This window comes from Anarhichas minor, unplaced genomic scaffold, assembly GCF_050575085.1.
Source record: "Anarhichas minor isolate MPS153535 unplaced genomic scaffold, ASM5057508v1 ptg000058l, whole genome shotgun sequence".
Classification (NCBI taxonomy): domain Eukaryota; kingdom Metazoa; phylum Chordata; class Actinopteri; order Perciformes; family Anarhichadidae; genus Anarhichas; species Anarhichas minor.
Genome location: NW_027466504.1, coordinates 8,181,666 through 8,208,691, shown reverse-complemented (window position 1 = coordinate 8,208,691; position 27,026 = coordinate 8,181,666). Strand labels below are relative to the sequence as shown.

At 43.4% G+C, this 27,026-nt stretch overlaps 1 protein-coding gene across 1 annotated transcript; it reads left to right on the top strand.

Moving 5' to 3' along the window:
- The first annotated feature begins 1,726 nt into the window (after positions 1-1,726).
- Positions 1,727-26,894, top strand: klhdc3 (kelch domain containing 3). Its single transcript, XM_076077419.1, has 11 exons — positions 1,727-1,851; positions 3,495-3,736; positions 5,057-5,236; positions 5,455-5,570; positions 5,656-5,727; positions 7,107-7,320; positions 7,892-7,978; positions 9,014-9,122; positions 19,880-19,953; positions 21,173-21,251; positions 23,651-26,894. Exons 2-11 carry the CDS (start codon positions 3,583-3,585, stop codon positions 23,715-23,717), a joined length of 1,152 nt encoding a protein of 383 aa, XP_075933534.1. The 5' UTR covers positions 1,727-1,851; positions 3,495-3,582; the 3' UTR covers positions 23,718-26,894.
- Positions 26,895-27,026: the final 132 nt, after the last annotated feature.

Below are 27,026 nucleotides of genomic sequence, written 5' to 3'. Positions count from 1 at the left end.
GGGCAGCTGTCATTTGGGTGCCCCAGGCACAATCTCACCATTGTGCATGACTTGCAGCTGGCATGGTGCTGGAATGCCGGCACACAATTAATCAATCAAAGCCCCTCTTAAGCAGTCCAGACCTGGGCAGTGATACGGGCAGATCCATGGCAGCTGTAACGTGGCTCCTCAGTGCCATAATCCGTTTACAAGGCTCTACTTTCACTTCAGCCCGAGCATTTGGAACCAAGCTGACCACACTAAACCCACTCCTTTGTAATGCAATGCTTTTAAAAGCAGGTTGCATGATGTGTCATATTTACAGTCCAGACGTGTGAAACGGGCTGATTCAAGGGGCTCCAGTAAAATTCAATATATAGGACAGGCTTCACATGCTGCAAAATAGCAAGTTCCTCCACATTCAAACGTTGGCTCCGTCATGGACCACAGTACAGTAGGATTAGGTCAGATGAAGGCTTTTTTGTTTTTCAAGCCAGGCAAGCTGCCAAAGCGAACATTCTTTTTTTTATTGACTTTTTTTTATTGACAACTGGAAGTGGTTACAAGATGGAGGACTTTTCTGTATATAAAATATAAATCTCATACGCAAAAACGTCCCACTTTGACCGCAATCTTACACTGGAATAACTTGAGGCTGTTGGGCTTATGTAGTGGTTAGATACACTGGCTTTGCGCCAGATAAAATGGGCTCCAGCCTGTGTCAGTATGCTCACCATGCTGAGCATACCATCTGAAAGCACTGAGATCTCCAGGGATGCTGCCTGGTGGCCATGCAAGTCCTCATGAGTGGCAGACGTGCAAGCAGGCAACACAGAGTATCAGATTATTAAATGCATTGCTCAAGTGCACTCCAACCAGACCAACTGTTATTTGACCAATAACACTGAAGTAGGGATTATAATCTTAAAAGTATGTTGGTCGTGTTTGAGTCTGTGACAGCCCGCTGACCTTGAGAGCAATATAAGACGTGTGTGACAGCGCCATCTACTGCCGCAATTATGCTATTGTGTGTGACAGAAATAGTCACCTGGGTTACTGCAGCCATATACAATGTTGATTGAGGTTTCATCAACCCAATCATCTTTCTTTACTGGTTTGTTATCAACCTTATTAACGTGTGACAACAGATTAGGGCCATAATGTGGATGTGAGTTATAAGTGAAATAATGAAATATATATATATGTATATATATTATTTCCCCTTCTCCTTGTTTCATTTGAATGAATTGTAGAGGCACAGTGAGGTGAAAGTACCCAGAATTTCACACTGAAAAAAAAGAAAAAAATTGTGATATTTATATTGAGGGCTATAGTCCTGACCCCCAGGTTGGGACCACTGTATTAAACTCCATATTTATATCTTAGCCCCCAAAACTCCCAGGCTCACTTTGCGTCAGTTGATTTTTGGTAAGGCCTTTTTCTCAGCAGAGAAATACCTGTATAGGAATAGCAGGAAAGTACAGGTGTAACTAAGTGACTCCATCCTATTCAAGAGTCCCAGAAAGCCATGACAGTGAGCCAGCATGTACAATACCAGGACCCTGAAATCGAAGCAGCTGTGTGGGCCCTGCTTTAAGAACTAATTAATACATCTTTCTTAAAATTGTATAACATGAATACTGACCTAGTATTAAGAGTAAACGGTAGTTTTGGTTAACCCCCCCACGAAGTTCACATACAAGGGTCTGACAGAGTGAATAAGGATGTTGTGGAGACTGAAAACAGCCGACAGAGGGCGCTAGCGGACGCTTCTCGCTCGCCAATACGTCACGAGGGAGTCGGTAGTGGCTCCCGGTGGATAGCACTGCTTTTTACTACACACCAGTTAACCACAACCGACTCGACCTGAAGGTATCTAACTCACTTTCCAATTTTGATAATACTGTCTGTTAGCTAACCAGTTCGTAACTTTGTCAGGGTTGGAAACAAACGCCGGTGCGGTAACTCTCGCAGGCCGTTTTTTATTCAGCTCACGTTAGCTAACTAGCTAACAGCTACATCAGGTAGCTACTACATGTTAGCATTAGCCCAGCTAGCAGCTGCTTTTCCTCCTGCACAGTAAGCGGTAGTCATCAAAGAGCTGGATACATGAACGCTACTAGCGTTACATGGTTGTTGTTAAAGTTGATGTTGTGAGACAAGCGACCCAGGCTGTCGCTCCTGTCTCACAGCTAACGTCAGCTAGCAAGTGTACGAGGCGTTGACTGGACTGTGGTAACCGTGTTAAAGCTCAATGTCACCGGGTCTAGATTAGCTTCATCAAACAACCATCTGTGCGTCCACAATGTACATGACCAACCCAGCCCTGTGCAGCAGTACACACTGATGTTGCTGTGAGTTAACAGAGTCTTACTGACTACTAAGCTACTGTGGTCAAGTTGACAGTGCCATGGCTAGTCGTGATATCAACAGTATCCTGTTCAGGTGGTTCCCTCCCAAACATGCACGTCTTCTCAAAATCTAACGTTACGTGACAAAGAACTGCTGTTTAATGTAGGCAGGAAAAAACAGCTGGGAACTGGGTTACTGCATTAAAGGTGCGGCAGTGTTGCCTTCACGTTGTAACTGTGTATGTGTTTTGAGAAGTCTCTTGAATCCATGGGGGGGGGTCTTGAGTTTACATGGCAGCTTTCACAGTATGCTCTCAAAGAATTACGACAAAACCATTACTCCACTAAAACCTGCCTGTTGACAAGATCTCGCCTGCGTTGCTCCACGTGTTATGTTGAACGGTCTTCTGGGGGTTTATTTATAAGAGCAAGTAAAGGTTGGAGGTCAGCGAGTAAGTGAGTCATTGAGACGGAATAAGACTGGGGGGGGGGGCACATAAGGTTAAGAAGGAAACGGGTTCACTCGCCTCCTGCAAAACATGCAGGTAGTGAGTCAATATTTGCCCGTTAGTTTAGACTTTTTTTGTTTGTTTTGTTGTACAGAGTTGTAAACTGTCCTGCAGTAATATTGAATTATAAACTGCCATTGAACTGCAGACACGTGCTTTCTGTTGGTGCCTTTTTAGTTTTCATCAAATATTTTTGATTTGCATGACTGCCCAGATAGCCAAGTGACAGTTTCGCCGTTGCTCTCTTTTCTATAGGCTAGAAACAAATCTTACTTTATAAAACTCTCAGTAACTTAATAGGACCTCACTAATATCAAAAGATAACTGAAGCCATTTGAGTGTAATGATATTGATACGGTATAGCCCAAAAGGGGTGTATAATATTCATGCGATTCTATTTTTAAAACTTTTTTTTAGTGCAGTGGGAGGTTACGAGGATGAGAGTGAGCAGAAAGAAAGAGGAGTGGTAGGTGTAGGTCTAATCACTTCTTAAAATACCCTCCCAGCTTAGATAATACAGGGGCTTGGGAGCCTGTCAGCAGCAGCACCAGAGCTGAGCAACCCAAGAGGACAAACAGTTGCCCTTTGTGTTCTCCTCAAGTTGCCCCACCGTTCTCCTAAGCAGAGTGCCTCCTCTTGTTGTTGTGCGTCACAGGTTTCGACGGCGTTGGCTTGATGGGATCCAGGCGAGTGACAAAGTGATGGTCTGAGGACTCGCAGTCACAGAGGTGCTCGTGCGTGGAATGTTGCGCTGGTCGGTGCACTTAGAAGGAGGGCCGCGGAGAGTCAACCATGCTGCTGTGGCAGTGGGGCACAAGGTGTACTCCTTTGGGGGCTACTGCTCCGGAGAGGACTACGAGACCCTCCGTCAGATTGATGTGCATGTCTTCAACACAGGTAGGTGGTGGTGCATTGATTTAGGGGGTTCCCAATGGTTGTGGGTATTTTGGAAAATGTGACAGATGAAATCTTAAAATCATCTTTTGTTTTTATTGACAGTGAGTGCAAATATTGTGGGACAACATCAGTAAATACAATTTGCAGGTCCCAAGAGCACTCTGACTTGTTAATGGAAGGGTGTTCATCAGGACCACACGAGAACCCCAGTTTACGTATTTTTATAAAATGGTCTTATCTGCTTTTGTTTTCCATTTGTATGCTCAGTAGGTGAAAAGGCATTTTGCTTTTATGCCCTCTGTTCTAACTGTAATGACGCAGGAACATATTTGTCATATTTGTCAATTTATGAAGTAAGAATGAAAGTGTTGAACCTTCACCACTTTTAACGGTAACTCAGTACAGCTGGCATTGAGACTCTAAGCTTTCCAGTGCGGTTTGTGAACGTTTGTGTTGACTGTTTTTTTCCGTTGCCACCTCACAAACACAGGTGTTTTCCTTAAATGTGCCGCTCTAACTTTTATAAAACTTGCTCCCTTTTCTTATTCGTAACACATTTTATATACATGTTTTCCTCTGTGTGGTCAGCCACCTGCTTTAGGGTTTTACTACTTCCAAAAGTAGCTTGAGCCTACTTGCCGATGCTGTACCATAAAAAAATAAACCTTGATGAAGATGCCTCTGGCTGATTGAAATAGAAACGACACCACCGTAGCCATTGTTCAGTATTTTATCTCCTCTTTGAAGTCTATTTTACAGCGGAGCCGGCTGTCTGCTGAAGTCCTTTTGATTTTTTTTTTTTTCCTCCTTTTTCTATATTTGAAGATATTTTACTTTTCACTTTCCGTTTTGAGACTCTCAAAATAAGTAACAAGTTATCTGTGAAATATGCAGTTTTGGATGTCAAGCTGATGTTTCACACTATGTTACGTCTTGTCATACTATACAGAAGGTTTAATGAACACTGGTATTTCAAACAGCTGGAAGAGCTTCGTGAAATATCAATGCTGACCTATATCTTAGCTTCAAAAGTAAATATCTTGCATATGCATGTCCCAAATGATTTCCTAATTATTATTACTGCTTTACTTTTTTAAATCTTTTAAAAATGTATCTTGAACATGGCTATCTGAAAATGACTATTATACTGCAGCATGTGATTAAAGTGACATTTACGTCTTGATTTATAATTATATTTTCTTATAATTCCTTCGGGCAAAATGTTCCTGCACTTTAAGGTTGTCATTTATAAAACATCCACAAACATAAAACAAAATACAATTCAACAAATTATTTTCCAACTGTTGTTTGGTACTTCAGTGTCTCTGCGCTGGATGAAGTTGCCTCCGGTGAGGCTCGGAGGAGGACACGAACGTGTCCGTGAAGTGCCATATATGCGTTATGGCCACACCGCTGTGCTGCTGGATGACACCATCTACCTCTGGGGGGGTCGTAACGACACAGAGGGGGCCTGCAACGTGCTTTATGCCTTCGACGTCAGTAAGTGGACCTGCATCTAACTCGCACCGTTAAGTGATAGCTTGAGGCTGCGTTTGCCCTTTTGAGCAGCACCTGTTCGATGCTAACCTCGTGATAGCATCAGGGCGAGAAAACGTTTTTTTTTTACACCAGGGAGCTGTGCACATGACTCAAGCATTTTGTCCGTGAGATTAGAGGTTGGGTGCTAAGAGTTGATATGAAGTGTTCCTGCTTCACAGACACCCACAGATGGTTCACGCCCAAGATTTCGGGGACTGTCCCAGGGGCGAGGGACGGCCACTCCTCCTGCGTCCTGGGGAAGGCAATGTATATATTTGGAGGATACGAGCAGCTGGTGAGTCTTCGTCACTCTTCACTGTTGGGACTCGCTCTCTGAACATCAAGACATCATTCAATTAATCTCCTCTGCTGTTTCTTAGGCCGACTGCTTCTCCAATGACATCCACAAGCTGGACACCATCGCCATGGTTTGGTCATTAATTAATGCCAGAGTGAGTTAAAACCACCAGTTGTTAATCCCTTAAAAAAAAACTTTTTTTTTTTTTTGTTCTTCCTGTAAAGAGAATTTCGTTGAATATTCAAGCCCAAAGAAAGAGGAGCACAGAGCACTCACTCCAAGAAACCCGATAGAATGGACTGGCAACATACTCGGTTACATTCAGAGCACTGTTTGAAATCAACAAACCATCGGTCATTACGGGGGTTGGCAGTACTGCTACACAGGCACTCGGTGGTCAGATTGGCTGGATACAAAGGCACTGAAATGTAATGCAGCTCCCTGGTAGGTGGCCAAGTACAGAAAGCCTCACAGAGGATTATATACACTCCCCTTTTGGGAAATGCCATTTGTGTTTGTATGGAGTCGGTTTGGTCACATGATGAACTCTTCTTAAGTATACGTTAGACGTAGACACAGGGGCCTAGTTTTAGTTCCTAACTGATAACATTTCGTCATCAAGGAGATTACAGATTTAGTTGTGCATGTGACTGAATAATACATTTGCTTTGCATTCCTTTTGGTAAATGAAACAACCTGCTGATGCTTTTTCTCAAAAAAGAAAGTGGTCTCTTCTTAATACTAAATAACTTTATTTCACTCATTTAAAATGTTCAATAAGTCTGGTATCCTCAATAGTCTTATTTTTCCTTGATCAGCACAGCGTGAATTATTACAATTAGTTTTATTAAGCTGGCCATTTTTCGTTTTCAACATTATTTGTATAATCTGTTTGTTTTCCGGTTTTCTTTCTCTCCCACTACTCCGTTTGTAAAACGAGTTAAAGAGCCTCCTGCTGGCCTGCGTAGCATTTGTGGAAAACAATGGCAGCCCGTTCTGGAAAGGCTTCATCGTGGCTACAGGCCAGCTAAATGCATAGGGAGTAGAGGCTTAGGCTGTTTCATACCCTGGAAACAGATCGCGTTTCACTTTTGCCACTTTTATATTCATAGTTCTCTTGGAACCAGTGACGGTAACAACCGCATCACTATTCTGAGATCAGTGTTCCCCACTAATCTTCATACAATGTCTTTATTCCTGTACATCATTTTTTTTTTTTTAAAGGCTGGCGGTTCCTGAAAAGTGTTTTTGATTTCGAGTGGCTGTGTAGTTGTGTGACCTATTCCACTAGATGGCGCAGTTTACCTACAGCTGCTTGCTCACTGAGCCTCACCTCTTGCCAGTGTGACAATAGAGCTTTACACCCAGGGTCATGATGATGAGCTTTGGAAGTTCTGAGACATCGGAGAGTTTTAAACTAAAACTAAGTTTATGAGGTCGGTCCTGAGCCGACTGCTTTATGGTCTGTTGCGCTACTGAAACCTTTGATGGAGTGTAAAAGTATAACAGTCACACTTCATCTTCTCTTCACAGGGCACTCCGGCGCGCTGGAGGGACTTCCACTCGGCCACCATCATCGGGACAAAGATGTTTGTGTTTGGAGGGCGGGCGGACCGCTTCGGTCCCTTCCACTCCAACAACGAGATCTACTGCAACAAGATCAAAGTGTTCGATACACAGACCAACTGCTGGCTGAGCACGCCTTCAACACAGCCATTGCCAGATGGACGCAGGAGCCATTCAGCCTGTAAGACAAACACACACACACACACACATCAAATCAATATGGTGAACAGATCCATGATTTGTGAAGCTCTTTTAAATGCTTGTATTGTATTTCGGTAGACCAGTATCCTAAATTACTTTTATTCTGTCCTCTCAATGAGATGAGAACTGTGGGTCACAATAGCTCAACATTTCAGAATAAACTCTGGTTATTAGGAAACATCTCATCCTTTTCTCTTAGCGAGGCTGATGAACTGACACTTATCATGTTTTCAAGAGGAAGAAGTTATGGAATCAAATTTTTCTAATTTATTTTTGTGATGATTCATGTGTGTGTAAACTGCAATCATTTCCCTGTGTGACCTTTCTCAAGCATGATTAGTTTTTTTAGATTGTTTTTGTAGTGAGAATATAAACAGTATTCATAGTTCATTTTCATTCATTTAGGACAAGATTGCCTGTTTCCCCCACATTGATTAAACAAACCCCACTAATTGAACTGATGCACATGGTTCATTTCCTGCAAATGTCTTGACCTGCATGATGGACAATATAAACTGGTAATTTTGTGTTGTTTTCCTTCCTGTGTTTAGTTTCCTACAACGGGGAGCTGTATATATTTGGAGGATACAACGCCCGTCTGGACCGGCACTTCAACGACCTCTGGAAATTCAATCCAGGTGATTCACCATTTTTATGTCCGACTGGGAAAACGTGTCACGTTGCTGTTACTTGTGTTTCTCTGCTTCGTGCATAATAAATTAGTTTTGATCTACCTGCATTGATGACTGTTTACCTCTGTAGAGGAAATGTAGCGCCGGAGGTGCCATCTCGTGTTGGCCCACTTCCCTCCTCCTCCTCCATCATCTGTAGAGACTCATGTAGACAATGCTCTCCTCCCTCATTGCATCATTGTCAGTCCGATAGTGGCTGGCTGCTCCCTTTTCACTCTGCCGAATGAGAAACACACATGGCCCTTTTTTTTGCCAGACACACACAGATTAAAAACGGACAATAAATCAGTCCCTGTCTGCAGATTGATTCTCAAATTGTTTTCCGAAATAGAGACCTTGAAAGAGCATTCTTGACACAGCTGTTGTCACACTGTCTGTGTGTGATCGATGGTGAAACTGGGTGATTTGCTGTAAACAATGTAAAGCTGTGCTTTGCAGTCCACTAGATGGCAGCACCTCAGTTATAATCCTAATTATTCAACAAAGTCTGAATGGCCTGTTGCTATAGAGATGCAATGATGCTGTTGGCTCTGAGAGTGAGAGACTTATCACATTTCATCCTTATATGGAGCAACGGGGAGAGCTCCAACATCGTCACTCGTGTTGCACTTCTGCCGAGCAGAAGAGAGGATTAGCTTCTATTTCTGAAACCTAAAGTTTTCTGTTCAAGTGAATGTTAGGTTTTGTGTTCTCGCTTTAATCGCTCCTTTTCATCCCCTCACCCCTGGGCCTTGTGTTTGTGGTTAAATATAGCAGGAAGCTGAATGAACTGCAGGCAATAAAGGAAGCACTAGTAGGTTTATGTAACTTTGACGTGCTACGATGTCACCCACACCGCAACCCTCTTTTAAGCTATTTAAGGCAAGGCTGTAATTTAAAGTTACTGAGAGTCTTCCCTCTTTATTCAGTCTTCTTTTCCCATCATTATGTCTAAATATTGTCAACTCAACTCTACTCCTGTGTTGTGTGTACACACTATAGAAGCCTTTTCCTGGACGAAGGTAGAGCCGAAGGGGAAAGGCCCGTGTCCGCGGAGACGGCAGTGCTGTTGTATGGTTGGAGATCGAATCATCCTCTTTGGAGGAACCAGGTGAGGCACAACATATTACTACTTGAACTGTCATTTTTCTCTACACTGTAAAGATGACACACACACACACACACACACACACACACACACACACACACACACACACACAGACTAGTTTTGTATCTAAAGGGTTTATAATTACTCTGTGAGGAAGGATGCTCCCAAATATTTTCTCTGTTAGGTTATTTGGTCGTTTTTTATTCTTTATTAAATGATGCATTAGTTATTTAAAAAATATACCAAGAGTTGTATATATTTTTTTAACTTAAGAATATGAATATATTTACATGTAGCGGGAAAACAGTTAATTTAATGTGCCCTGTTTTTTAATACATTTAGCAATGTATTAAAAAGAAGCAAGAGTAAAACACAAAGTTTGCAGGCCTGCATGCACATACACACTCACACATACTGCAGTATATTTATATATACGCATGTAAAGACGTGTAGGGGGAAACAATTATAATTTGGATTAGCAATCATAGATCCCTCTGTTGAATTGTTCAGTGTTCAAATATATTCATATTCTTTTCTGGTCGGTCTGTATCCATTTCCCAAAGAGCAGTGCTTACTAAAAGCTTAAGCTGACAACACGGGATAATAAAGCGCTGTGTGCCAGCTGAGCCATTGTTTTCTCATAAAGAGAGCAGTGCCTCTCAGCTAAATGATGAATGTGGCCGACACCACTCGTTACGTGTCGTCTACTTTCAGCTCCTCGGTTGCACAAGTCTTGTGTAGAAAATGATCAGATATCAAGTTTGGATGCATGTCAACTTAAAGACAACCGATGGTGTATCACAGTTAACAACAGGGTCTTTATTGCAAACTTTAGCTTGTTGTTGATGCATCCAGGAAGACATTTATCCTCATTAAAAACATTTTGTATGCTTTAGGAAAACATAACTGCTGGTTATACCTCAAAACTAGTGTTGCAAAGCTGCAATAAATGACTGTAGGAGCAATACTAATGTGTCCAACCAGTTCTAAAGGTGGCACAGCATTTCTATTAGCATCCAAGCTCCGACTTTGGAATCTGCAACTTCTTCTGCTAACCCTGACTTGTTTGACTACATACTTGCCGGCCAGACCTCTGGCCATGACGGTGCTCTTTGCCAGATGTTTTGCATGGATTCACACTCTCACTGCATCATAGAAAATGCCAGATTCTGAGAAATGATATAGACACTGGAGCCGGCATATTAAACGCCAAGCTACTAGTTTTTCAGCGGCAGGCTATTTTCAAAGATGTGCAAAGACATTTAATCAAGGTGAAGGGGTTGTTCTATTAAAGACTATCTCTGACTATCTTGCCTCTTCGTTGTTTGTCATCCTAATCTGTGTGAAGCACAAGCTCTCAATAAACAAGCACAACAAAAACTTTCCTCTCTTGTTCAATATGCCAAATGGAGGCTCTGGCTCCTGCAGACGGCAGCCTGTGATGATTCCCTTGTTGGCCGTAAGACGGCAGTGATTGCCGGGGGTTCGTAGCTGGTAAGGTGCCACTGGGCTGGCGACGGGCTTGTGATAGGCCAGTAGCCAGTGGAGTAATGAGGTAGCTAACGGCATTAACATGGTCCAGAGTAGTCCGGGACCTGAGCTACTGTTATCAGGCAAGGCTGCGTTATCAGGCAAACCCCGCTGGGATAACCTGATAGTGGGGATCGGGAGGCTGTGGATAAGAGTCCTCTCAGCCCCACTACGTCTACAGGCCCTCGAGTCCTAAAGGCCTCTGGCTGCTGCTGGGTTCGCTTTTTCTACTGCTCCATTGGCCTCCGCATCATCGGGGAGCACACCGTAATACACAAGTGTAATCTTGATTCATCCGTTATGCAGCAGCGTTAGTGCAAAGCTGCCATTCTTACTGCACTCCAGCAGATCTGTTTTTAAAGGCTACCTTTCATATTAGAATTAGTCATTTCAATTAAAAAAAATAAACTAATCTGCTGCTTGTAAACAGAAGCAATCAAAAGTCAGCAAAGTTATTGATATGAAACTTTAAAAAAAAAAAAGTTTATACAAGAGCTTTAGAAGACGCCTGTTATTTAAAGATTGTTATGAATTGTTTGGTTTCTCGCCAAGATTAGTCCAGGAGGGGTTTTACGGAGTCATGACTTCCTGTTGTGAGCGGATCGTGTCTTTGGTGCCACTGGAATGATGGACGGTGCTGGCTGAGTAGAGGAAGAAATCAAACGCAGTATCTCCAACATCCTGTTTCAAAGGATCAGGGTTGTTGTTTTTTAGAGGCTAATGCAACTTTGAAGCTGTTAACATGTATTCATGAATGCACACAAAGTATCTTTATAAAGGTAGAACCTTGGTTTGTTTGTGTTACTTGTAAAGTAGGTTGCTCAGTTGTTCTAAGTCTGCCGAGATGTTTCCTGTTACTGTACAAATTGGAGCGTGATCCTCGCAGGCTCGAAGCAAGTCGGCCACACAGGTTCTCTTGACCAGCGGTGCACGTTTGTTGTTTACACGAGTGCAGCTAAGCCTCTTACACACAGGAACTCCCATAAGCACGCGCACACACAACCTAAGACACACAAACAGACTCCAAGCAGCTTCTCATCACACTCATGTGTTTTCTTTCTTCTCTGTGCCAAGAAGTTAACATTCACTTTGTGTTTCGATTTCCGATTTGACTAAGCAAGTATTTTTTTCAATACACCCCTCTAATTTAGTGTAAACAATACGTTAATAACCAGCCAATTGCTGTGTCTCCTGTGTTTATCTTTACATGACCCGATAACACGAGGACATTTAAAAAGTTATCGGCGTCTGTCTCAGTGCAACTGACAAATGCTCGCACGTGCCCTCATGAATTATTCGCCGGACACCTTGCTTGTGTTTTCTTGTGGGGCTTCTCGTTTCGGGAAAGGTCTGCCGAGGAAATTGTGTTCAAATTTATGGTCCACACTTTGTTTTCCTGCGTTAGTTGTCCTTTCGTATTGATCCAAAACAGAACCCTTCTGTTGATACTTTTTTTTTTCCAGTTTATGATATTTATTTTACCTGCAGGAATTTGTTCAGGCATAATTTATTACTTTAGTGAAGGACACTAAAGCTATTAAGTCCGAGAGCCCTCTGCTTTCAAAGGGGGGGGGGGGGGGTACACTTTGGACTGGACATAACACTGAGGTGTGTTAACACAACATCAACGACGGGATATAGACTCTAATGAATAAAAAGAGACTGGTGCGAACCAGGAGGCTATGAGTGCAACCTTCCAGTGTTTAGTATTAGAAGATGCTTGGATTTAGGTTGAATGAACCTTTATGATGTTTACATTGGATTTCTCTTTTTTTGGCACTGTTAAATTGGATAAAGTGCATTATATTCTTTGTTCTGTAAGTATGTTTTTCAGTACACACTTGCACGAGTTCGCGTGTGTGAATGACGGACTGGGCATTAGTGGCAGTCTATTGAGTGCCACTTACGTCAGTGTAAACAGGCCTGCTGAGCTGCAGAAAGGCGCGAAATTCTGCCCCATCTCTGATTTATGACCTTAGGGAGCATTCTTTCTCACAGGGTGCAATTTGATACACCCCCAGCGCCTCTGCTACACTCATTTACTGAGACCTGCTCACTGCCCCGCGAAGGACGCCCCCCGTGCATGACTAACTCCACCTGCACTGACCTTCACCTATACGCACACAGGCAAAGAGCAGCGCACTCTGTTAAACCCCACGCGCATCTGCTTTCCCCCCCCCAACCTCCTGAGGAATTGAACGCTGCTAAAATTGAGTTGCCACAGAGATTACGGATCTCCTGCTGAGAGTATGTTGTCATTGTTGGCATTCGTCACACTCCGTGTGTAATTGCTTACGACAAGCCCAGGTCGGGCTAAATCTGGATGCATTTTAAGCTCGGGAACAGGGCATCCTATGAGGGGCAGGATATGAACAAGGACATGACAGATTGGCATGCTGGGAGCAGACAGCTTGGAATCTGCGAAGGGGAATCTGGCACTGGCCCTTGAACTACTTGGACACATAGCCACGTGTATTCATTCCATTATGTTATTCTGATATATTTTTTGCTGTGACACGACTGATTTAAATCACCTCTTTGTGTTCCATTGCTGCTCTGTGATTGAAGGATTTGCCTTTTTGTCGTTTGGTAAATGTTGAAATGGAAAATATCCCAGTGGTTTGCAGAATTGAGATTTTGTGCCCTTTTTAGCCCTTCAGCACCTTTTATGTGGACTGCTGATAATGAGAGTTCTTCAAAGGGGTTTTAATTGCCTTTCACTGTGAGTAGCAGAGACCAGTGGCTGTCAGTTTAGGTCTAACAATGCCAAAGTGGGCTTGTTCTATGAATAAGTGTCTTTGATGTCATCACTGTGCTTCGGCAGACCCAGATAAGGTCTGTGATTACGTTGGGCAATTGGATGAGTACATCGCTGCTTATTTTCTTCTTTTTCTGGCACATTTTCGCATCTAAGCCGATAAATGAATGGTTTATTTCGACCAAACCAGAGTTGGTTATTTCTGGAAAGACTAACCAAGCAATTTTGGTTCTACTTTATTTCTGTTGGGTTTTAATGAAATGTGTTTTTATGATGCTCTGCCGCTCGATCAGCGGATCTCCCAGCTGAAACTACGGCTGGGAGGGGGATCAGTTATAGTGCTGCACACACACACCTGTGCGAATATATTGGCGGTTGTTGGGCTGACGGTAGCTGGTACCCTCGTCTCTGACGCTTATGTAATCCAATGACATAAGAAACCAAGTCCTCATCTAAAATGGGTGTTTCCCCCAATGTGTGTTTTTCGGCATCTTCCCAAAACGAGAAACTGGTAGGATTTTTACGGCCCTAAAGTACCACAATGCCCTGTGATTCACTATCCCTGGATCAGAATTTCAGTCAACTTGTATGTCACCGTTGAGATTTCCTACTTCCGGTGTAGTGTGCCATTTATGTGTGTTTTGTATCTCGTGTCTGGATGCGTTCACGTGACTTAATGACTCACGGCTCCTCTCGTTGAGCTGACGTCAGACGCACACGGTTGCTTTGCTCTGCCAGCCTGAACGCGTGTGTTCCATTTGGCAGTATGCACACACACACACACACACCCACACACACACACACACACACACACACACAATATGCACAGTCGCTTGGCAAATTTAGTGAAGATGGAAAGCATGCTGACGCCATTCCTAACTTTAGATGCTTCAGTTATTGGGCCTCTGCTTAATGTTCGTTTAGTTTTGAATCGTTACCTGTTAAATATGGGTGGAAAATGCAAAAATGAGGGTTTTCTTAAAAGCAAAGTAAGATTCAAACCGATTTTATCTGTCAGTGGTCCTCTGTTGAGTTTTCAGGTAGGGAGAATGTGTGGCTCTGAGCAAGGGTGAGACTACATGGCAGGTAATCTCACTGGTAGCCAAAACATCCCACCCCGAAACCTCTTGTTTAATCCACCCGAATGTCGCCGTGATATTTAATCTGTGTGGAATTCAACTGCTCGTTTCCAAACAGCACGCCGTTGAGCCGTAGAGCTTCAGCAGAGTCCAGTGAGTTAGTTTAGCAGATCAGGAAGGTCAGAAGCCTGGTGCCTCGATATCACCTACAGGGGCATTTTGCACCTTATCAATGACTGAAAGGTCTGCTGTTATGATAGTCCAGCCGGTTAAAGTGTGGCTTGTTATCATTGTTGAACCTGACGGTTCAAATGTTAGACTAAACACAACAATGGACCGAGGCAGAACTAATTCTGAAACACTTTATTTTTCTTTCCCCGGCATTGCACAAATAATCCCGCCTTTCTGTTTTGATTTTCAGTAATTCTTGAATATAAAATGTCATTATGGCTGCTGCTTCTGCACCCTATAGTGTCTTCAGGTCTGCCACGGTGGAGCATGGCTCCATGGAAACCCGCCTATCAACACACCATAGATTATGATGCCACACACACATGTTGTTGTTGGCCTTCAGTGTCAAAGGGTAGCCTGCAGAAGTTTCCTTTATTAATTGTCTGCGCGCGTGTGTGTGTGTGTGTGTGTGCGCTTCGTAGGCCCGAGATAAAACCTGTCAAACAGTGGAGGTGACCCCAGCAGGATACGGGGCATCCCGCGCGTGTCGGGACAGGACCTCGGGGCAGCACAGCAACTCCGTGATTTACTCTTCAAAGACAAGCTCATGATAGCATTTCATGTGCATTTTAACCCTCTTCAACCCACTAACAGGCTGTATACATTAAGGTGCCACAGGTTGAGTGTTGCACAGCAGCTCAAATAAACAGGCTGCATAGGCGACGCTTTGTGATGCTGTTGTCCACATCAATTCACATGTCTAAATAGTGGTAGTTTACCTCGGGGTTTACTACTGTCATCACAAACCCTCTGTGGAACAATGCCACGCTATGGAGATAAAAGATTTAAAAAAATTGACAAGCAGACCAGAATAGTAGGATATTCATTCACAGTTGGCAAGTCATGTTTAAACAAAAACAACCCTTTCTTGGCAGAGAAATAGATTTTTCTGAAACACTAGAAGGCTTTTGTTGGTGACAGAGAATGATCCAACCAACATGACAAGAAACACTTGTAGCCATAAAAGAGCAGGACATGAGAAGATAATCACGGGCCCTGCTACAGTTCACTAATGAGCTGCTCTGACAAAATACAATCAAATTCCTTTATTAGTACAACAAAATGAAATGGCAATCCTGGCGGTGCATTCACACATATCAAACCGTTCACAATATAGTACAAAAGAAAAAATATATTTGCTGTTACTTAAAAGCAGTAAGATAGTTGAGATATTGCACTTTTGTTTGCTTGTATTGGCTCTAAATACGTAATGTATAAAGTAATGAATAAATACCTGAATAATAATGTATAAAGTAATATACTACAGTGTGGTTGAGATGTAAAACATCTGCAGTGTGCAATACACACAAAGGTTGGAATAGTAAAACTATGGTGTGTAGCTGCTGAATGGTCGTCAGTATTTTCTATTGTGAGCGTCTCCTCTTATCTGGCTGACCTTGACGCTACTCTTCAGCTGCAGGTGAAGATTGGGGCTCGACAGGAAGTAGCTTATTCTCTAAAATGAATCTGCCAGCTATGGAGGAACATTTGACAACCCCTTTAGGCTTTCCCCCCCCGTACATTAACCAGCTGTGTTCAAGGTCCCGAGACACTATTTAATGTACTCTTCCTCATGTCTACAGGCCTGATAAAAGGGAACTACATTTGTGTCTGCTTGAGATTTGCAGGAGCAGTTTCTCCTCTCCAGTACCACCGCCAAGTCCAACTGCATTTTGTCCACAGGGGCTGCAATTTGAGATGCATTCTTTGCTAGCGGCTTGGCATCTCCTTTGTCTAATCTGAAGCCAGGCGTCTCTCTCTCTCTCTCTCTCTGGGAGCCAGCGGTAGTTTGTGTCTCACCCTCTGCATGGGGCTTATGTCTGGGCAACTACAGGTCTTAATCCACTGTCCAGCCACTGCCCAGGAGGGGGCACAGATAGCTCGGTAAGACGAGGGGACACAGTCGAGATTAGGGCGAAAGAAATGGACGGGAATCTATCAATTGGTGATAACCAGGTCTATTGGTCTGACGTGCGTTTAGTAAACGCCCACCATCGGATCCTGTAGGCAAAATAATTCATGCTACAAATAATTGTGACTACGAGCAGTAAATCACTTAATAGTTTGTAACAGTTGCTCTGTGTCATTATGCGTGCAGCTAGAGTGTTTTCCTCCTACAACATTCAAGACCACCAGAACAGTCTTGACACAATCTTCTATTTAAATAATGTCGCCCACTAATGTGGAAGTCATTTAAAAATTGCTGTCTATTTTTGTTGTTGTTGTTGGCCGTACTATCACTGCTGTTTCCCCCGTTGCTTTCACTCGATAGCAAAGTTTCACTGAAATAATTAGATTTTGTGTCTGGCCGTCCTGATAAGGTGGTCTGCAGGAAGTTGTAGTGCGCGATGAGTTTCCTGTGAGCTGCATGGTTCTGAAGGACCAAAGTTCAATAGGAAGCGGAGAAAGGAAAAGGATGCAGATCATATCACTCCAAGAATGAGGATATGGTCAATGAAGCCACTGAAAACATGCCTACGAAGGGACGGCTTCCAGACAGGTTGTTTACATCTGTGTTTGTGTTGCTGATGGAGTTTTCTCCAAAGCTCGGTCGTTTTCTTGTCACTCAATTTGCACTGTTGCTGTCTCTGAAAGTCCTTTTTTACAGAATTTGTAGGCCATTACATTCTTGGACACTTGAGACCATTTGGAGTTTCCAGGCTCTTCGTCGTCCCCTCATTAGTTTTAGGATTGTATCTCTTTCTTCTTCAGCTTTCAGACCTAGCTTTGGATATAATGAGGCAGGCAGTGCACTGCTAGAGAGGACTGGCAATTGGGTGATTAGACGCCCTCATTGAGTGTTGTTTGAAATAGCAAACCGGTGTTTTTTTTAGTGGGGGAGCGGCATCACTCGGGCCTCATTCAGACTGGGAACCACCGCTGCCGTAGGGGGAGGAGCGCTTTCACACACAGCGATACTTTGCTGATCGAGTAACAAAGTGACCCATCAAACACCAGGAGGCCACATAAAGTCGCACACTGTGACTTTCCCGCTTCCAACTGCTGCCAAGTCCATCGGACACCTCTTAGCACCCCTGCTCTTCCTTTCCTCTACGATCCCCTTCAGGCTCTTCCTCTTTTGTGGCGACCAATAAAGCATTACCATTCCCTAATGTTCTGCTAAATTTCACACCCAGGCCGACGTTATCCATGAGCATGCGAGAGAGAGAGAGCCTTGTACCGGGGGATGCAATCTTCATCTTTCATGTTGCCCTCTTATCTGCACCCTTTCACGCGTCAGCATCCGAGCCTCGTACCCTCTCTCCATGTGAGCCTGCACAGTAGTCGCCGGCTACTGCAGTGTGCTCTTTAGATAGAGACGCTACTTTTCGTTACCTCCGTTATGGAGACAGATTGCGCCAAAGCAACCAATAAACATATTATGCAGTTATGAGCATAGGTAGTGGAATAATCAGTATGAGGTCAAGATATAAAACCAAATTCATACAAGATAACAATTTGTGACCATGGTCCAATGCCACCATGAAAGTCTCTGACCATTGTCCCGCAGGTTATATAAGATGTTTTTCTGTGATTGTTTTATTGTTTATTTAAGGTTGATACATATGTGGCATTTGTAGCAATCTCTCAATTGCAGCAGTAGTCGTACAGCTGCAGCTTTTTGTAACTAAGTCCCTATTAGTGTTCGTTCTTTTGATTTGATTGAAAACTACCATTTTAATCACCCCAGTGATGTTACAGTCGGTACTGAACAGGTCCAGGAGTAGACGGTCTAATTTATAACAGAGGACATTTGGGTGGTTGAGGGTATTCTGATAAAGGCCCATGCTGCGAGCCCCGGTGGATCACCTCCTGGGGGGGCAGGGGGGCGTAATGACTTCCCCAGCTGGCCCCCTGGGACGACTGCGCTCGTGCTCCGCACCTCTCCTGGCTGCTTTAAGCCACTACAGTGTTTGTTTAGGGAAGATTAGCAACGTAAAACCCTTACAACATCCTGAACACGCAGCGAAGGGAGACGCAACGGAGAGGACAGCGGGAAAGAGGAGTAGAGATTGATGGGCGGAGGAGAGACGACAGATCTTCTGTTCAGCGAGACGCTGGTGTGGGTCGAGAATGCAAGTGAAAGAGAGAAAGAGACTGAGGGAAAAGGGAGGTATAATACATGTAATCCAAAGCAATTTAAAACGAGCGGTTTCTGCTCCAACAGCACTGTAATGGTGTCCTACGGTCTTTGTTTGGACACATGCCAGTCACTGGCCGGTCCATGCGTAGCAGAAAGCATCTTTCAAAGCTGTTCTTAAGGACCAAACCTGGCAACCAAATCCCTCAGTTATTCTCCATGATGGATATTTATAGACTCTAAACTGCTTGCAGAATGCACCTGTCTGGCTGAAGCTGTCCTCTGGGTAGTGTAAATTGTGAAGTGCTTTTTCTATCCACTAATCTGAACAGGTCTCCTGGTGCGCTGTGGATACAAAGCAATGATGTGCGTCTAGTACATTTACAGGAATATACTTTCCGCCTGTGGGAATAAATCTTCCTTAAGATGTTAGTTGGACTCCCACAGGCTGTTACTTTGCGTTGTGCTTTTCTACGGTATCCTTCCAAGTAATTGATTGATGCCAAAGCGTTGAATGAAGAGAGTTGTAAAACCACTCGGCTTTCTTAGCCGTGGTGCACCAGGTGTGTCACAGGTGTGTGTGTGTGTGTTTAGCCGTGGCAGGAAACAGATGTGCAGTGATATCAACGGCTGCACAGGTCTGGGAGATTATCAGCATGGGCCAGCCTGCCGTCTCACTGCAGTGAGACACTTCCTGTGGGCTTAAATCATGCCAGCCCATGATTTAAAAAAAAAAAGAAGAGCAGAGCGCTGTGTTAACAGCACTGGGATTAATCTGTGGCTCCCTGATTATGACCCCTAGTGATGAAAGAAAGATGGCAAGAGGGTGGATGACAAGCTAAATAACTGGGGGTCTGTTGGTAAGTAATTGTTGGGAATTCTAGGAATGACTTGAGGGAAGAAACAATAAAGTTGGCCCCTTCAACAGTCGAGCAGCAAATACAACCTTGGCAATCTGTGGGGCTCATGCTCGTGATAACAGACAGGAAGTTTAAGGAGGTATTGTTGTCCTCCTGGAGAGGTTTGAAGCTTTGACCACTTGCAAGTTTAAAAACAACCTTTTTTTTCATTCTCTTTACAGCCCCTGTCCAGAGCAAGGAATGGGTGACGAATTTAACCTCATGGATCATTCAGACCTGTATATCTTAGACTTCAGTAAGTATTCTTGGTATTATCCATGTCTCACTTGTTAGCTTAAGAAGGTGTGTAATATTCCAGATGCTGATATTTAGTTAGATTCAAAAATACCCACACGACCCCAGGTTGCCATTGTAAATACGGAAGTCTTTTCAGCAGAGATGCACCGCTCGAAACCGTGACCGGCCGATCTGTTTCTGCTCTTTTGCCGGTCACATTGATAGTTCTATGTCGGCACAGCCACACACACTTTGTCACAACTGCAAGTCCGACATAAGGCGTCGAGGAACAACCTCAAAACGTTTGGAACAACTAACTTAATCAGACACTTTTTTTAATCTTGTCGTTCATTCCCCACTCACTGTCTGCTGAGTCTCTCCGTAGCACAGTCCTGCTTCTAACGGATCTAAATGTGTTCAAATGTCATCTTGTAAAATGTATTTTTTTGGCGAGAAACTTGAATACATACAGTTGTATTGTTGTAGCAATATAGATGATAATAACAAAGTAAAAAGATAACATTTTAGATATTTTTTCACAGTTTACACTGACTTTAGGACGGTTGAAATTATATTTACAGGATGGTAATTAAAAAAAAAAAAAAAAAAAAAAGTCTTGCTATCAAATGTAGTTAAAAATAAATAAAATCTTAATTGGCATGTCAGACTTTAAAAAAAATCGGAAATCAACCAAGAAATTTGCAATCGGTGCATCTCTAATTTTCCTCCACCTTTTTAAATAATGTTTAAAAAAAAGCACATTTAATAGAACCAATACCTTCCTTCCACCACTGCTTCATCTCTCACCTGGCCTAGTATGCCTGGCCTTGGCCCTGCTTCGTGCTATCACACGGGATACTTCCGTCTCTTGCGCCACCAAATATGGCCATTTCCTCCCTGCACTGGGGTAGCCTGCAATGCTGTCAGGTCCCAGCGTGTGTAGGTGGGTTTCCACAGGGACACAGAGACCCGTATGGGACTGGCAGTACTCGGCGGCATCCCCTGTGGCACACACTTCTACGTGCCAGTCGCGTGTGCCTGCACACTGTTTATCACTGGACATATGGTGGAGCAGCCATGACGGGGACCATAATTGAGCGGAAGTTTGTAATACTAAGATGATTTGTGCACTAAGAGTGATTTCACACAGTCCTCATGAACACTGTTGTTTGTTTCAGCTGCTTTTCTGTGCTTTGGGAGAAACACGCCTGTGACTCATTACTCTCTCTTCTTTTCAGGCCCTAATTTGAAGACGTTATGCAAAATGGCTGTTATTCAATACAGTCTGGAGCAGTCAGGACTCCCACATGATATCAGGTCAGACCAGCATCCTCTTCTCAAACATTAGCGCTGTTCGCTCGTAGCATCGGCATATTGTTGATCATGCGGTTTGTCATTGTTGCCGCCACTCTGTCCCTCTCAATAATGAGGCTGTTTTTCAAAGAGGCAAATTGCGGCTCATTATCCTTCATTCAACCAGTGGTACGTTTTACTCGGGCTTTTGTCTAACTTTACTTCAAATCCCTACATTCAACTTGTTTATGTAATTGTATCATCCTACGACTAATAGCACTAATAGCCCCCAAATATATAGAACCAAGTTTATATGCTTCAACGATGCACTGCGGTCCAGAATAGTCATTAATAAATGTCATCATAAATTAACTTTATGCAACAAATTACCATTATTTCTTACAGCAGACTGTTTCTTGAACCATTATGGCTTTATTCTCATTAAATTACCAATGTATTATCGTAATATTACAGCTTGGAAAAAAGTTTCTACTACTTCCTTTTCTTTTGGAAAAATCCCCAAAAGATTGTGTTTTATTAACCTTTTTGTCGGGCTTCATGGAGGCTTACATGACGACAAAATGACCTTCTTATGCCAGTGCATGGAACCACAGTAACTCTCTCCTGCCTGTGTGCAGCAAGAGAGGAGAGAGAGACGCTTCCAGAGGAGCCGCTGACGCTCTTAACTCTCAGCAGCAAGTCACTAAAAGGGTCTGCAGTCGGGGGCTGTTCCTAGAACATTCTGGGCTGTAGCCTCGGACACCCAGACCAACTAAAGGGCCTGCATGGGCCCCTTTGGCCCGCAGTTTCTCTGCACCTCCAGATACGCTGTTTAATGAAGGCACTCAGCCCAAACGGGGAGAGGTTTAAATATGGGATTGAGCCCATCGATTAAGGAAAAACATTTGGCCTATCTACTTGTTCATTGGGTCAGTTGTTACTGTCCAAAAAGCACGTCGGCACAGCGGGACAAGGCTCGGTAAGCCAGAAGGCCAGTCCCTGATTCTAAGGTCGTGATAAACATGGAGATCTGAGATATGACTTCAAAATAAATTAAATTTTTGCCAGATTTTATTTTTGTTTCTTCTCCAAAGAGAATACATACACTTACAGCCACAGAAGAGCTTGCTCTCTATGAATCCAGTAAAATCCTGAATAAATAAAAGCAAAAAAAAAACCGCCTCTGTGGCTAGCAGGTATGAAATGATCTTTACAAAATGATTTGTAAAGATCCAGTCCTGTAGGTGCAGCATAAGTATAAGGAAAACATTGCTGCCAAAAGAAACATAATTATATAATAATTTAATAATGGATCATTTTACCCTCTCAGCTTGCAAATAATTGACACTTGCAAGAGAGACTCAAAAGTTTGAGCGTTGTGACGATGTAATCACAGGGTAGGGAACCTGTATTAACTGTGTTACAGCTCGATTTTAAATAAAGGCAAAATACAAAGTGTGTTTTCAGCAATAACTCTGCCAACCTCCTTTATTTTAACCACTAATATGGAACATAATAGAGGATAATATTCACCCATTTCAAGCATATAACCATTTATCAAATAACCTCAATGAATCCTCACTAGGCAGCTACATCTGAAGTGGAGGAGTTGCACCAATGTGATATTTTTTATTTATTTTTTTTAACACATGGACCCCCTGGAACTTGATACTAATTACTCCTCTTAGCGTCTAATTTTTCTCGCCCCGTCACTGCCACCTTGCACACTCCCCACTTTGCAGTTGTGCTTCTAACCCGGAGTGGCTTTTTTCGGCGGGGTCACAAGACTTTGGTTAACTCCCGTTGCCCCTCGCTGGCATCTCCAGCTCCCAATGCCAACCTCCCCTCTTAAACACACACGCGCACCACAAAAAACACGAACAAAGCGATTGAGAGGGAGTGAGTGTGAAACCAGAGCCAGTGATAACAATCTGGAGCTCAACCTCTGACCTGTCAGCAGGTCAGCACTAGACCCTGTTGTCAGGCCCTGCTCCTGGTTCTCGTGTTACAGCGGGGCCTTCCCTCATCCTCGTCCACATCGTAGCCCTTCAGTCCTACGGGGGGGGGGGGGGGGTAAGAGGGTGAGAGCAAATGTCACACAGTTGCTTGATTGACTGTCATTCTTGTAGATTTTTAGCATCTTGGCCATTTCAAACAATAAAAAGTCAGAGAGTGAAAAGGACTGAAATCAGAGTCCTACCTCATCTATCTGAGCAGTTCCCCAATAAAAAAAATAAAGCTCACACTAACTATCCTAACAGTTCAAAATCCCTGTTCTTTGTCTCCACAGTCTGGACTAATAATTGCGAACACAAAGCAGACCTAATAGGCAACAGTGTATTGTGTTTTTCTTTGTTCTGGACCCAATATCTGAAGGTAACATAAGATTCTTGCCTCTGATTCTTTGCTGTTGTTCGCTCTAGGTGGGAACTGGCAGCCATGACCACCAACAGCAACATCAGCAGGCCCATCTTCTCCTCCCACGGCTGACGCCGCTGAATGTGACGCAGAACCAGGACGGCTCGCTCTATTTCAGGACACCGAGCTTTTATCTTTCTACTCAGCTGAGCACCGACGGACTGTTTCTGTTTTTGTAGAGTTTGGACCTGTACGGGATTTTGTTTTCCACGTTCGCTTCAAATGAATACTCGTTGACGACCAAAATATCCCGCGCGCGACTTCCTCGGACGCCGTGAGCGCTCTTGCGCCTACGGATATTGTAACGCCCGAGACGCTGGTTATGTGTGACAGAAACTGTTAACACCCGTTCACCTTTTTGTCTTCTTTCTAGCCTCTCTAGAAATCCAATCAGCCTATGATAATCATAGACTTCTAATCATACGCACAGGAAGAGACAAGGACTTCAGCCAAAGGTCTTGAGAAGTGAACTCTTTGTTGAGGATGTCGTCCCGATCTCCCCTAAAAGACAAATGTGAACGCTGTGTTCTTGCTCTTAAGAGACTGAGATAATCACGAGTTTGTGTGTCTTGCAGCTCCAGCGTGGTCATGAAGCCATGGGAAAGTAGCACGGCCATTTGCAGAAAATCAAGTAATGTGGAGAGGAGCGTGGCTAACCTGTTACTTTGGTGTTAAATGCAAAGGAGCGTGAGTATTGGGGTATGTAGTGTTACGCTTGTGAAAGGTTCTGTTTGACTGACTTTCAATGCTCACCTTTTACCCGACTTCATCGCAACCTCCTGCTCTCAAGCGTCTCAAAGGTGATTTGCAGAGCGACTGAAGCGAACCGTTTGTCCGCCTTGTAAAACAATCAAGTTCATCTACCTCCCTCAATAGCGTGTGTCATTGAGTCTTTGATAAGACTTTCCCCACACATTAGACATCCCCCCCCCCGAAAAAAAAAGAAGCCTTTTTTCGTCCGTATTTGCGGTCGTCTGTCGTATTCTTCCAAGGAATGTCGTAGCGTCGCTGGAAGAGTGCGACTCGCCTGCCCCTTTACCTCGCAGTTTTGTTTTTTTCAGTGCCAAACGTAGAGGGGAATCATGATGCAGATATATACTGTGTATGTGTGTGAGCACGTGGTCCCGTCTACACATGACCCTGCCCCCCCCCCCCCCCCCCCCCCCCTGCTCCAGAGATGGTCACTAATATGCACCGTGTAGTTGTTCCTCTTACAGACAATCCTGCAGCGATCGGACTCTCCTCGTGACCCCGCTCCTTCGCGGTGCGGTGAAAATAACAGGAAAGTGTGCACGTGTGTGTGTGTTTGTGTTCGAGTGCGAGCAAAGCTAAACCTGAGCAGATGTTATAAAGGGCTGTTATTAGAATACACACTCGCCACACAGCTGGAAAGTGACTTGGGAGAGCTCAAATTGGGGATGTTTATTCAGGGTGTGTGTTTTTATTCTAAGCTCACATTTTAGAACAAAACTTTGGAAACAGTAGTGGTGGAGGTGGCGGTCTTTTAAAAAAAAAAAAAAAAGCTTTTATCTCCACTTACTTTAGTTAAATGATAAGGTTGGTGATATTCTATAGTTTTGAGGAAGTCAACAAATCCCATAAACAGACCTACAATGTCTCAACATTTCTGAACCTCCGTCCGTGGCTCTCATTTGTTCATACTGAACGGAACGGTTCATTCATTTCCCTAAAACAAATGTTCACATTTACAGGAGTGAATACAGCATTTTGTTGAGGATGTATTTTCAGTCGAGGTACCGCAGCAGGACGTTGTATTTAGGATCGACTCAAAGCAAACTAAAGTGGCCATGTTCATAATGAAGAAACGTGTCTCCCGGTCTAATGCTGTGGCTCATTTATATGTTTTAGGGCGACAGTTGAAGTGTGTGGAGGGAGATGTCTCAGGCTTTGAAAACACAGACGATACTTGTTGGATCAATTGCTGCTTTTGGTCTTTTTAAGGGATTTAGAAAAATACAGAGTATCACCAAACATATCCTTTGAATGTTATAAGTAATAATAATAAGTAATAGGGCATGACATTGAAATGAATGACTTGGTGAGGATGAATACACGGGCAAAAGGAGTTTTATTTATACTGCCTATTTGTTTTGATGTGAATAGGAACTGTGTTACCGCCCACTTGTGAGCTGCATCAATGCTGTTCAGTCCTGGTCTCTGGGGCCGCGTTTTCTGTCCGGCCGGATACTCAGAACTGAATCTGTATCGGGCTCTGATTAGCTGGCTAGAAATGAAACCCCGCAGGGCTCCGGGTCCCAAACATCAGGACTGGATAACACTGACCTACATGGTAAATGTTTACAAATCTGTGTGTTTCATGTGAAGCAGTGTAAACAATCTTAAACGCAGGTCGAAGTCACCAAATAACTGCACTAAAGCCAAACCGTGGCATGACGGGCCTTACAGAGAGGAGCCATGCCGATGCTGCTTTTTGCCTACGTAGAGTTCCAGAGTTTGAGACGTTCGTCTGCCCGAAAACAAGTCTGCATTTTGTTTCTAGACCGTTTCTAGAAGTCATTTTTATTTGGTCCTTGTTGTGTGTGAAGATTATCGGTGATGGTATTTACAGTCTAGAGCATTTCAGGAATGTGACGAAGTAAATATTAAGTAAGTGACAATGATGACTGGACACTATGGTCAAAAATACAATACCTGTACAACAAATCTCCTCAGTGATGGTCACTCAAGTAAGGCTGTTGATGACGAGGTGATTTAGCCTTAGACATATTGCCGTTGCGTTTTAAATTGCAGTGATTTTAAACTGCTGTTATTTCTCATTTGACTTTGCGAGGAGGCTTCAGCAAACAGTAACTCGGCAGGGTGACGGTATTTGCCAACCTAGAAAAAAAAAAAAAACCCTGCTTCTGTCAACGGAAGGGCATCATTAAATTAGAGCGCACACTCCTAAAGTTATTGTGTGAGCAGTCATTATTTGGCGAGCAGACAGAAGTACGTGACCAAACTGATTTCATGCTGAGAAGTGTGTTCTATATTTAGGGCTCATAGTATCTGGTTGTAATAATTCATAAACAAAGAATGCGTGGAGAAAAAAAAGAGAACAAAGTATGGAGTGTATTTGGATTTGTTTTACAACTGTGCAGGCTCCCTATGCTTATTGTTTTTATTTTATATTTGACACCGTTTTCAGAGAGGACTGTCAAGGTTGGTCAGGACTTCCTGTGCAATATGCTTTATTACTGTATCAATAATAAATCTGAGACAATTTGACTTGTTCAACGTGTGTATCCATTTTTTTTATGTGTTCTTCATTCAGTTTCTTTACTTACTCTGTTGGCAGAAGTTGTTGATCTTAATGATGATTTCTGAAGCTGTACGGGTTTGATCGGAACATGTGAGTCA

Coding starts and splice junctions, on each gene's coding strand:
- klhdc3 (XM_076077419.1), top strand. CDS start 3,583: ATGTTGCGCTGGTCGGTGCACTTAGAAGGAGGGCCGCGGAGAGTCAAC. Junction 5,571..5,655: donor TTGGAGGATACGAGCAGCTG/GTGAGTCTTCGT, acceptor GCTGTTTCTTAG/GCCGACTGCTTCTCCAATGA. Junction 5,728..7,106: donor GGTCATTAATTAATGCCAGA/GTGAGTTAAAAC, acceptor TTCTCTTCACAG/GGCACTCCGGCGCGCTGGAG.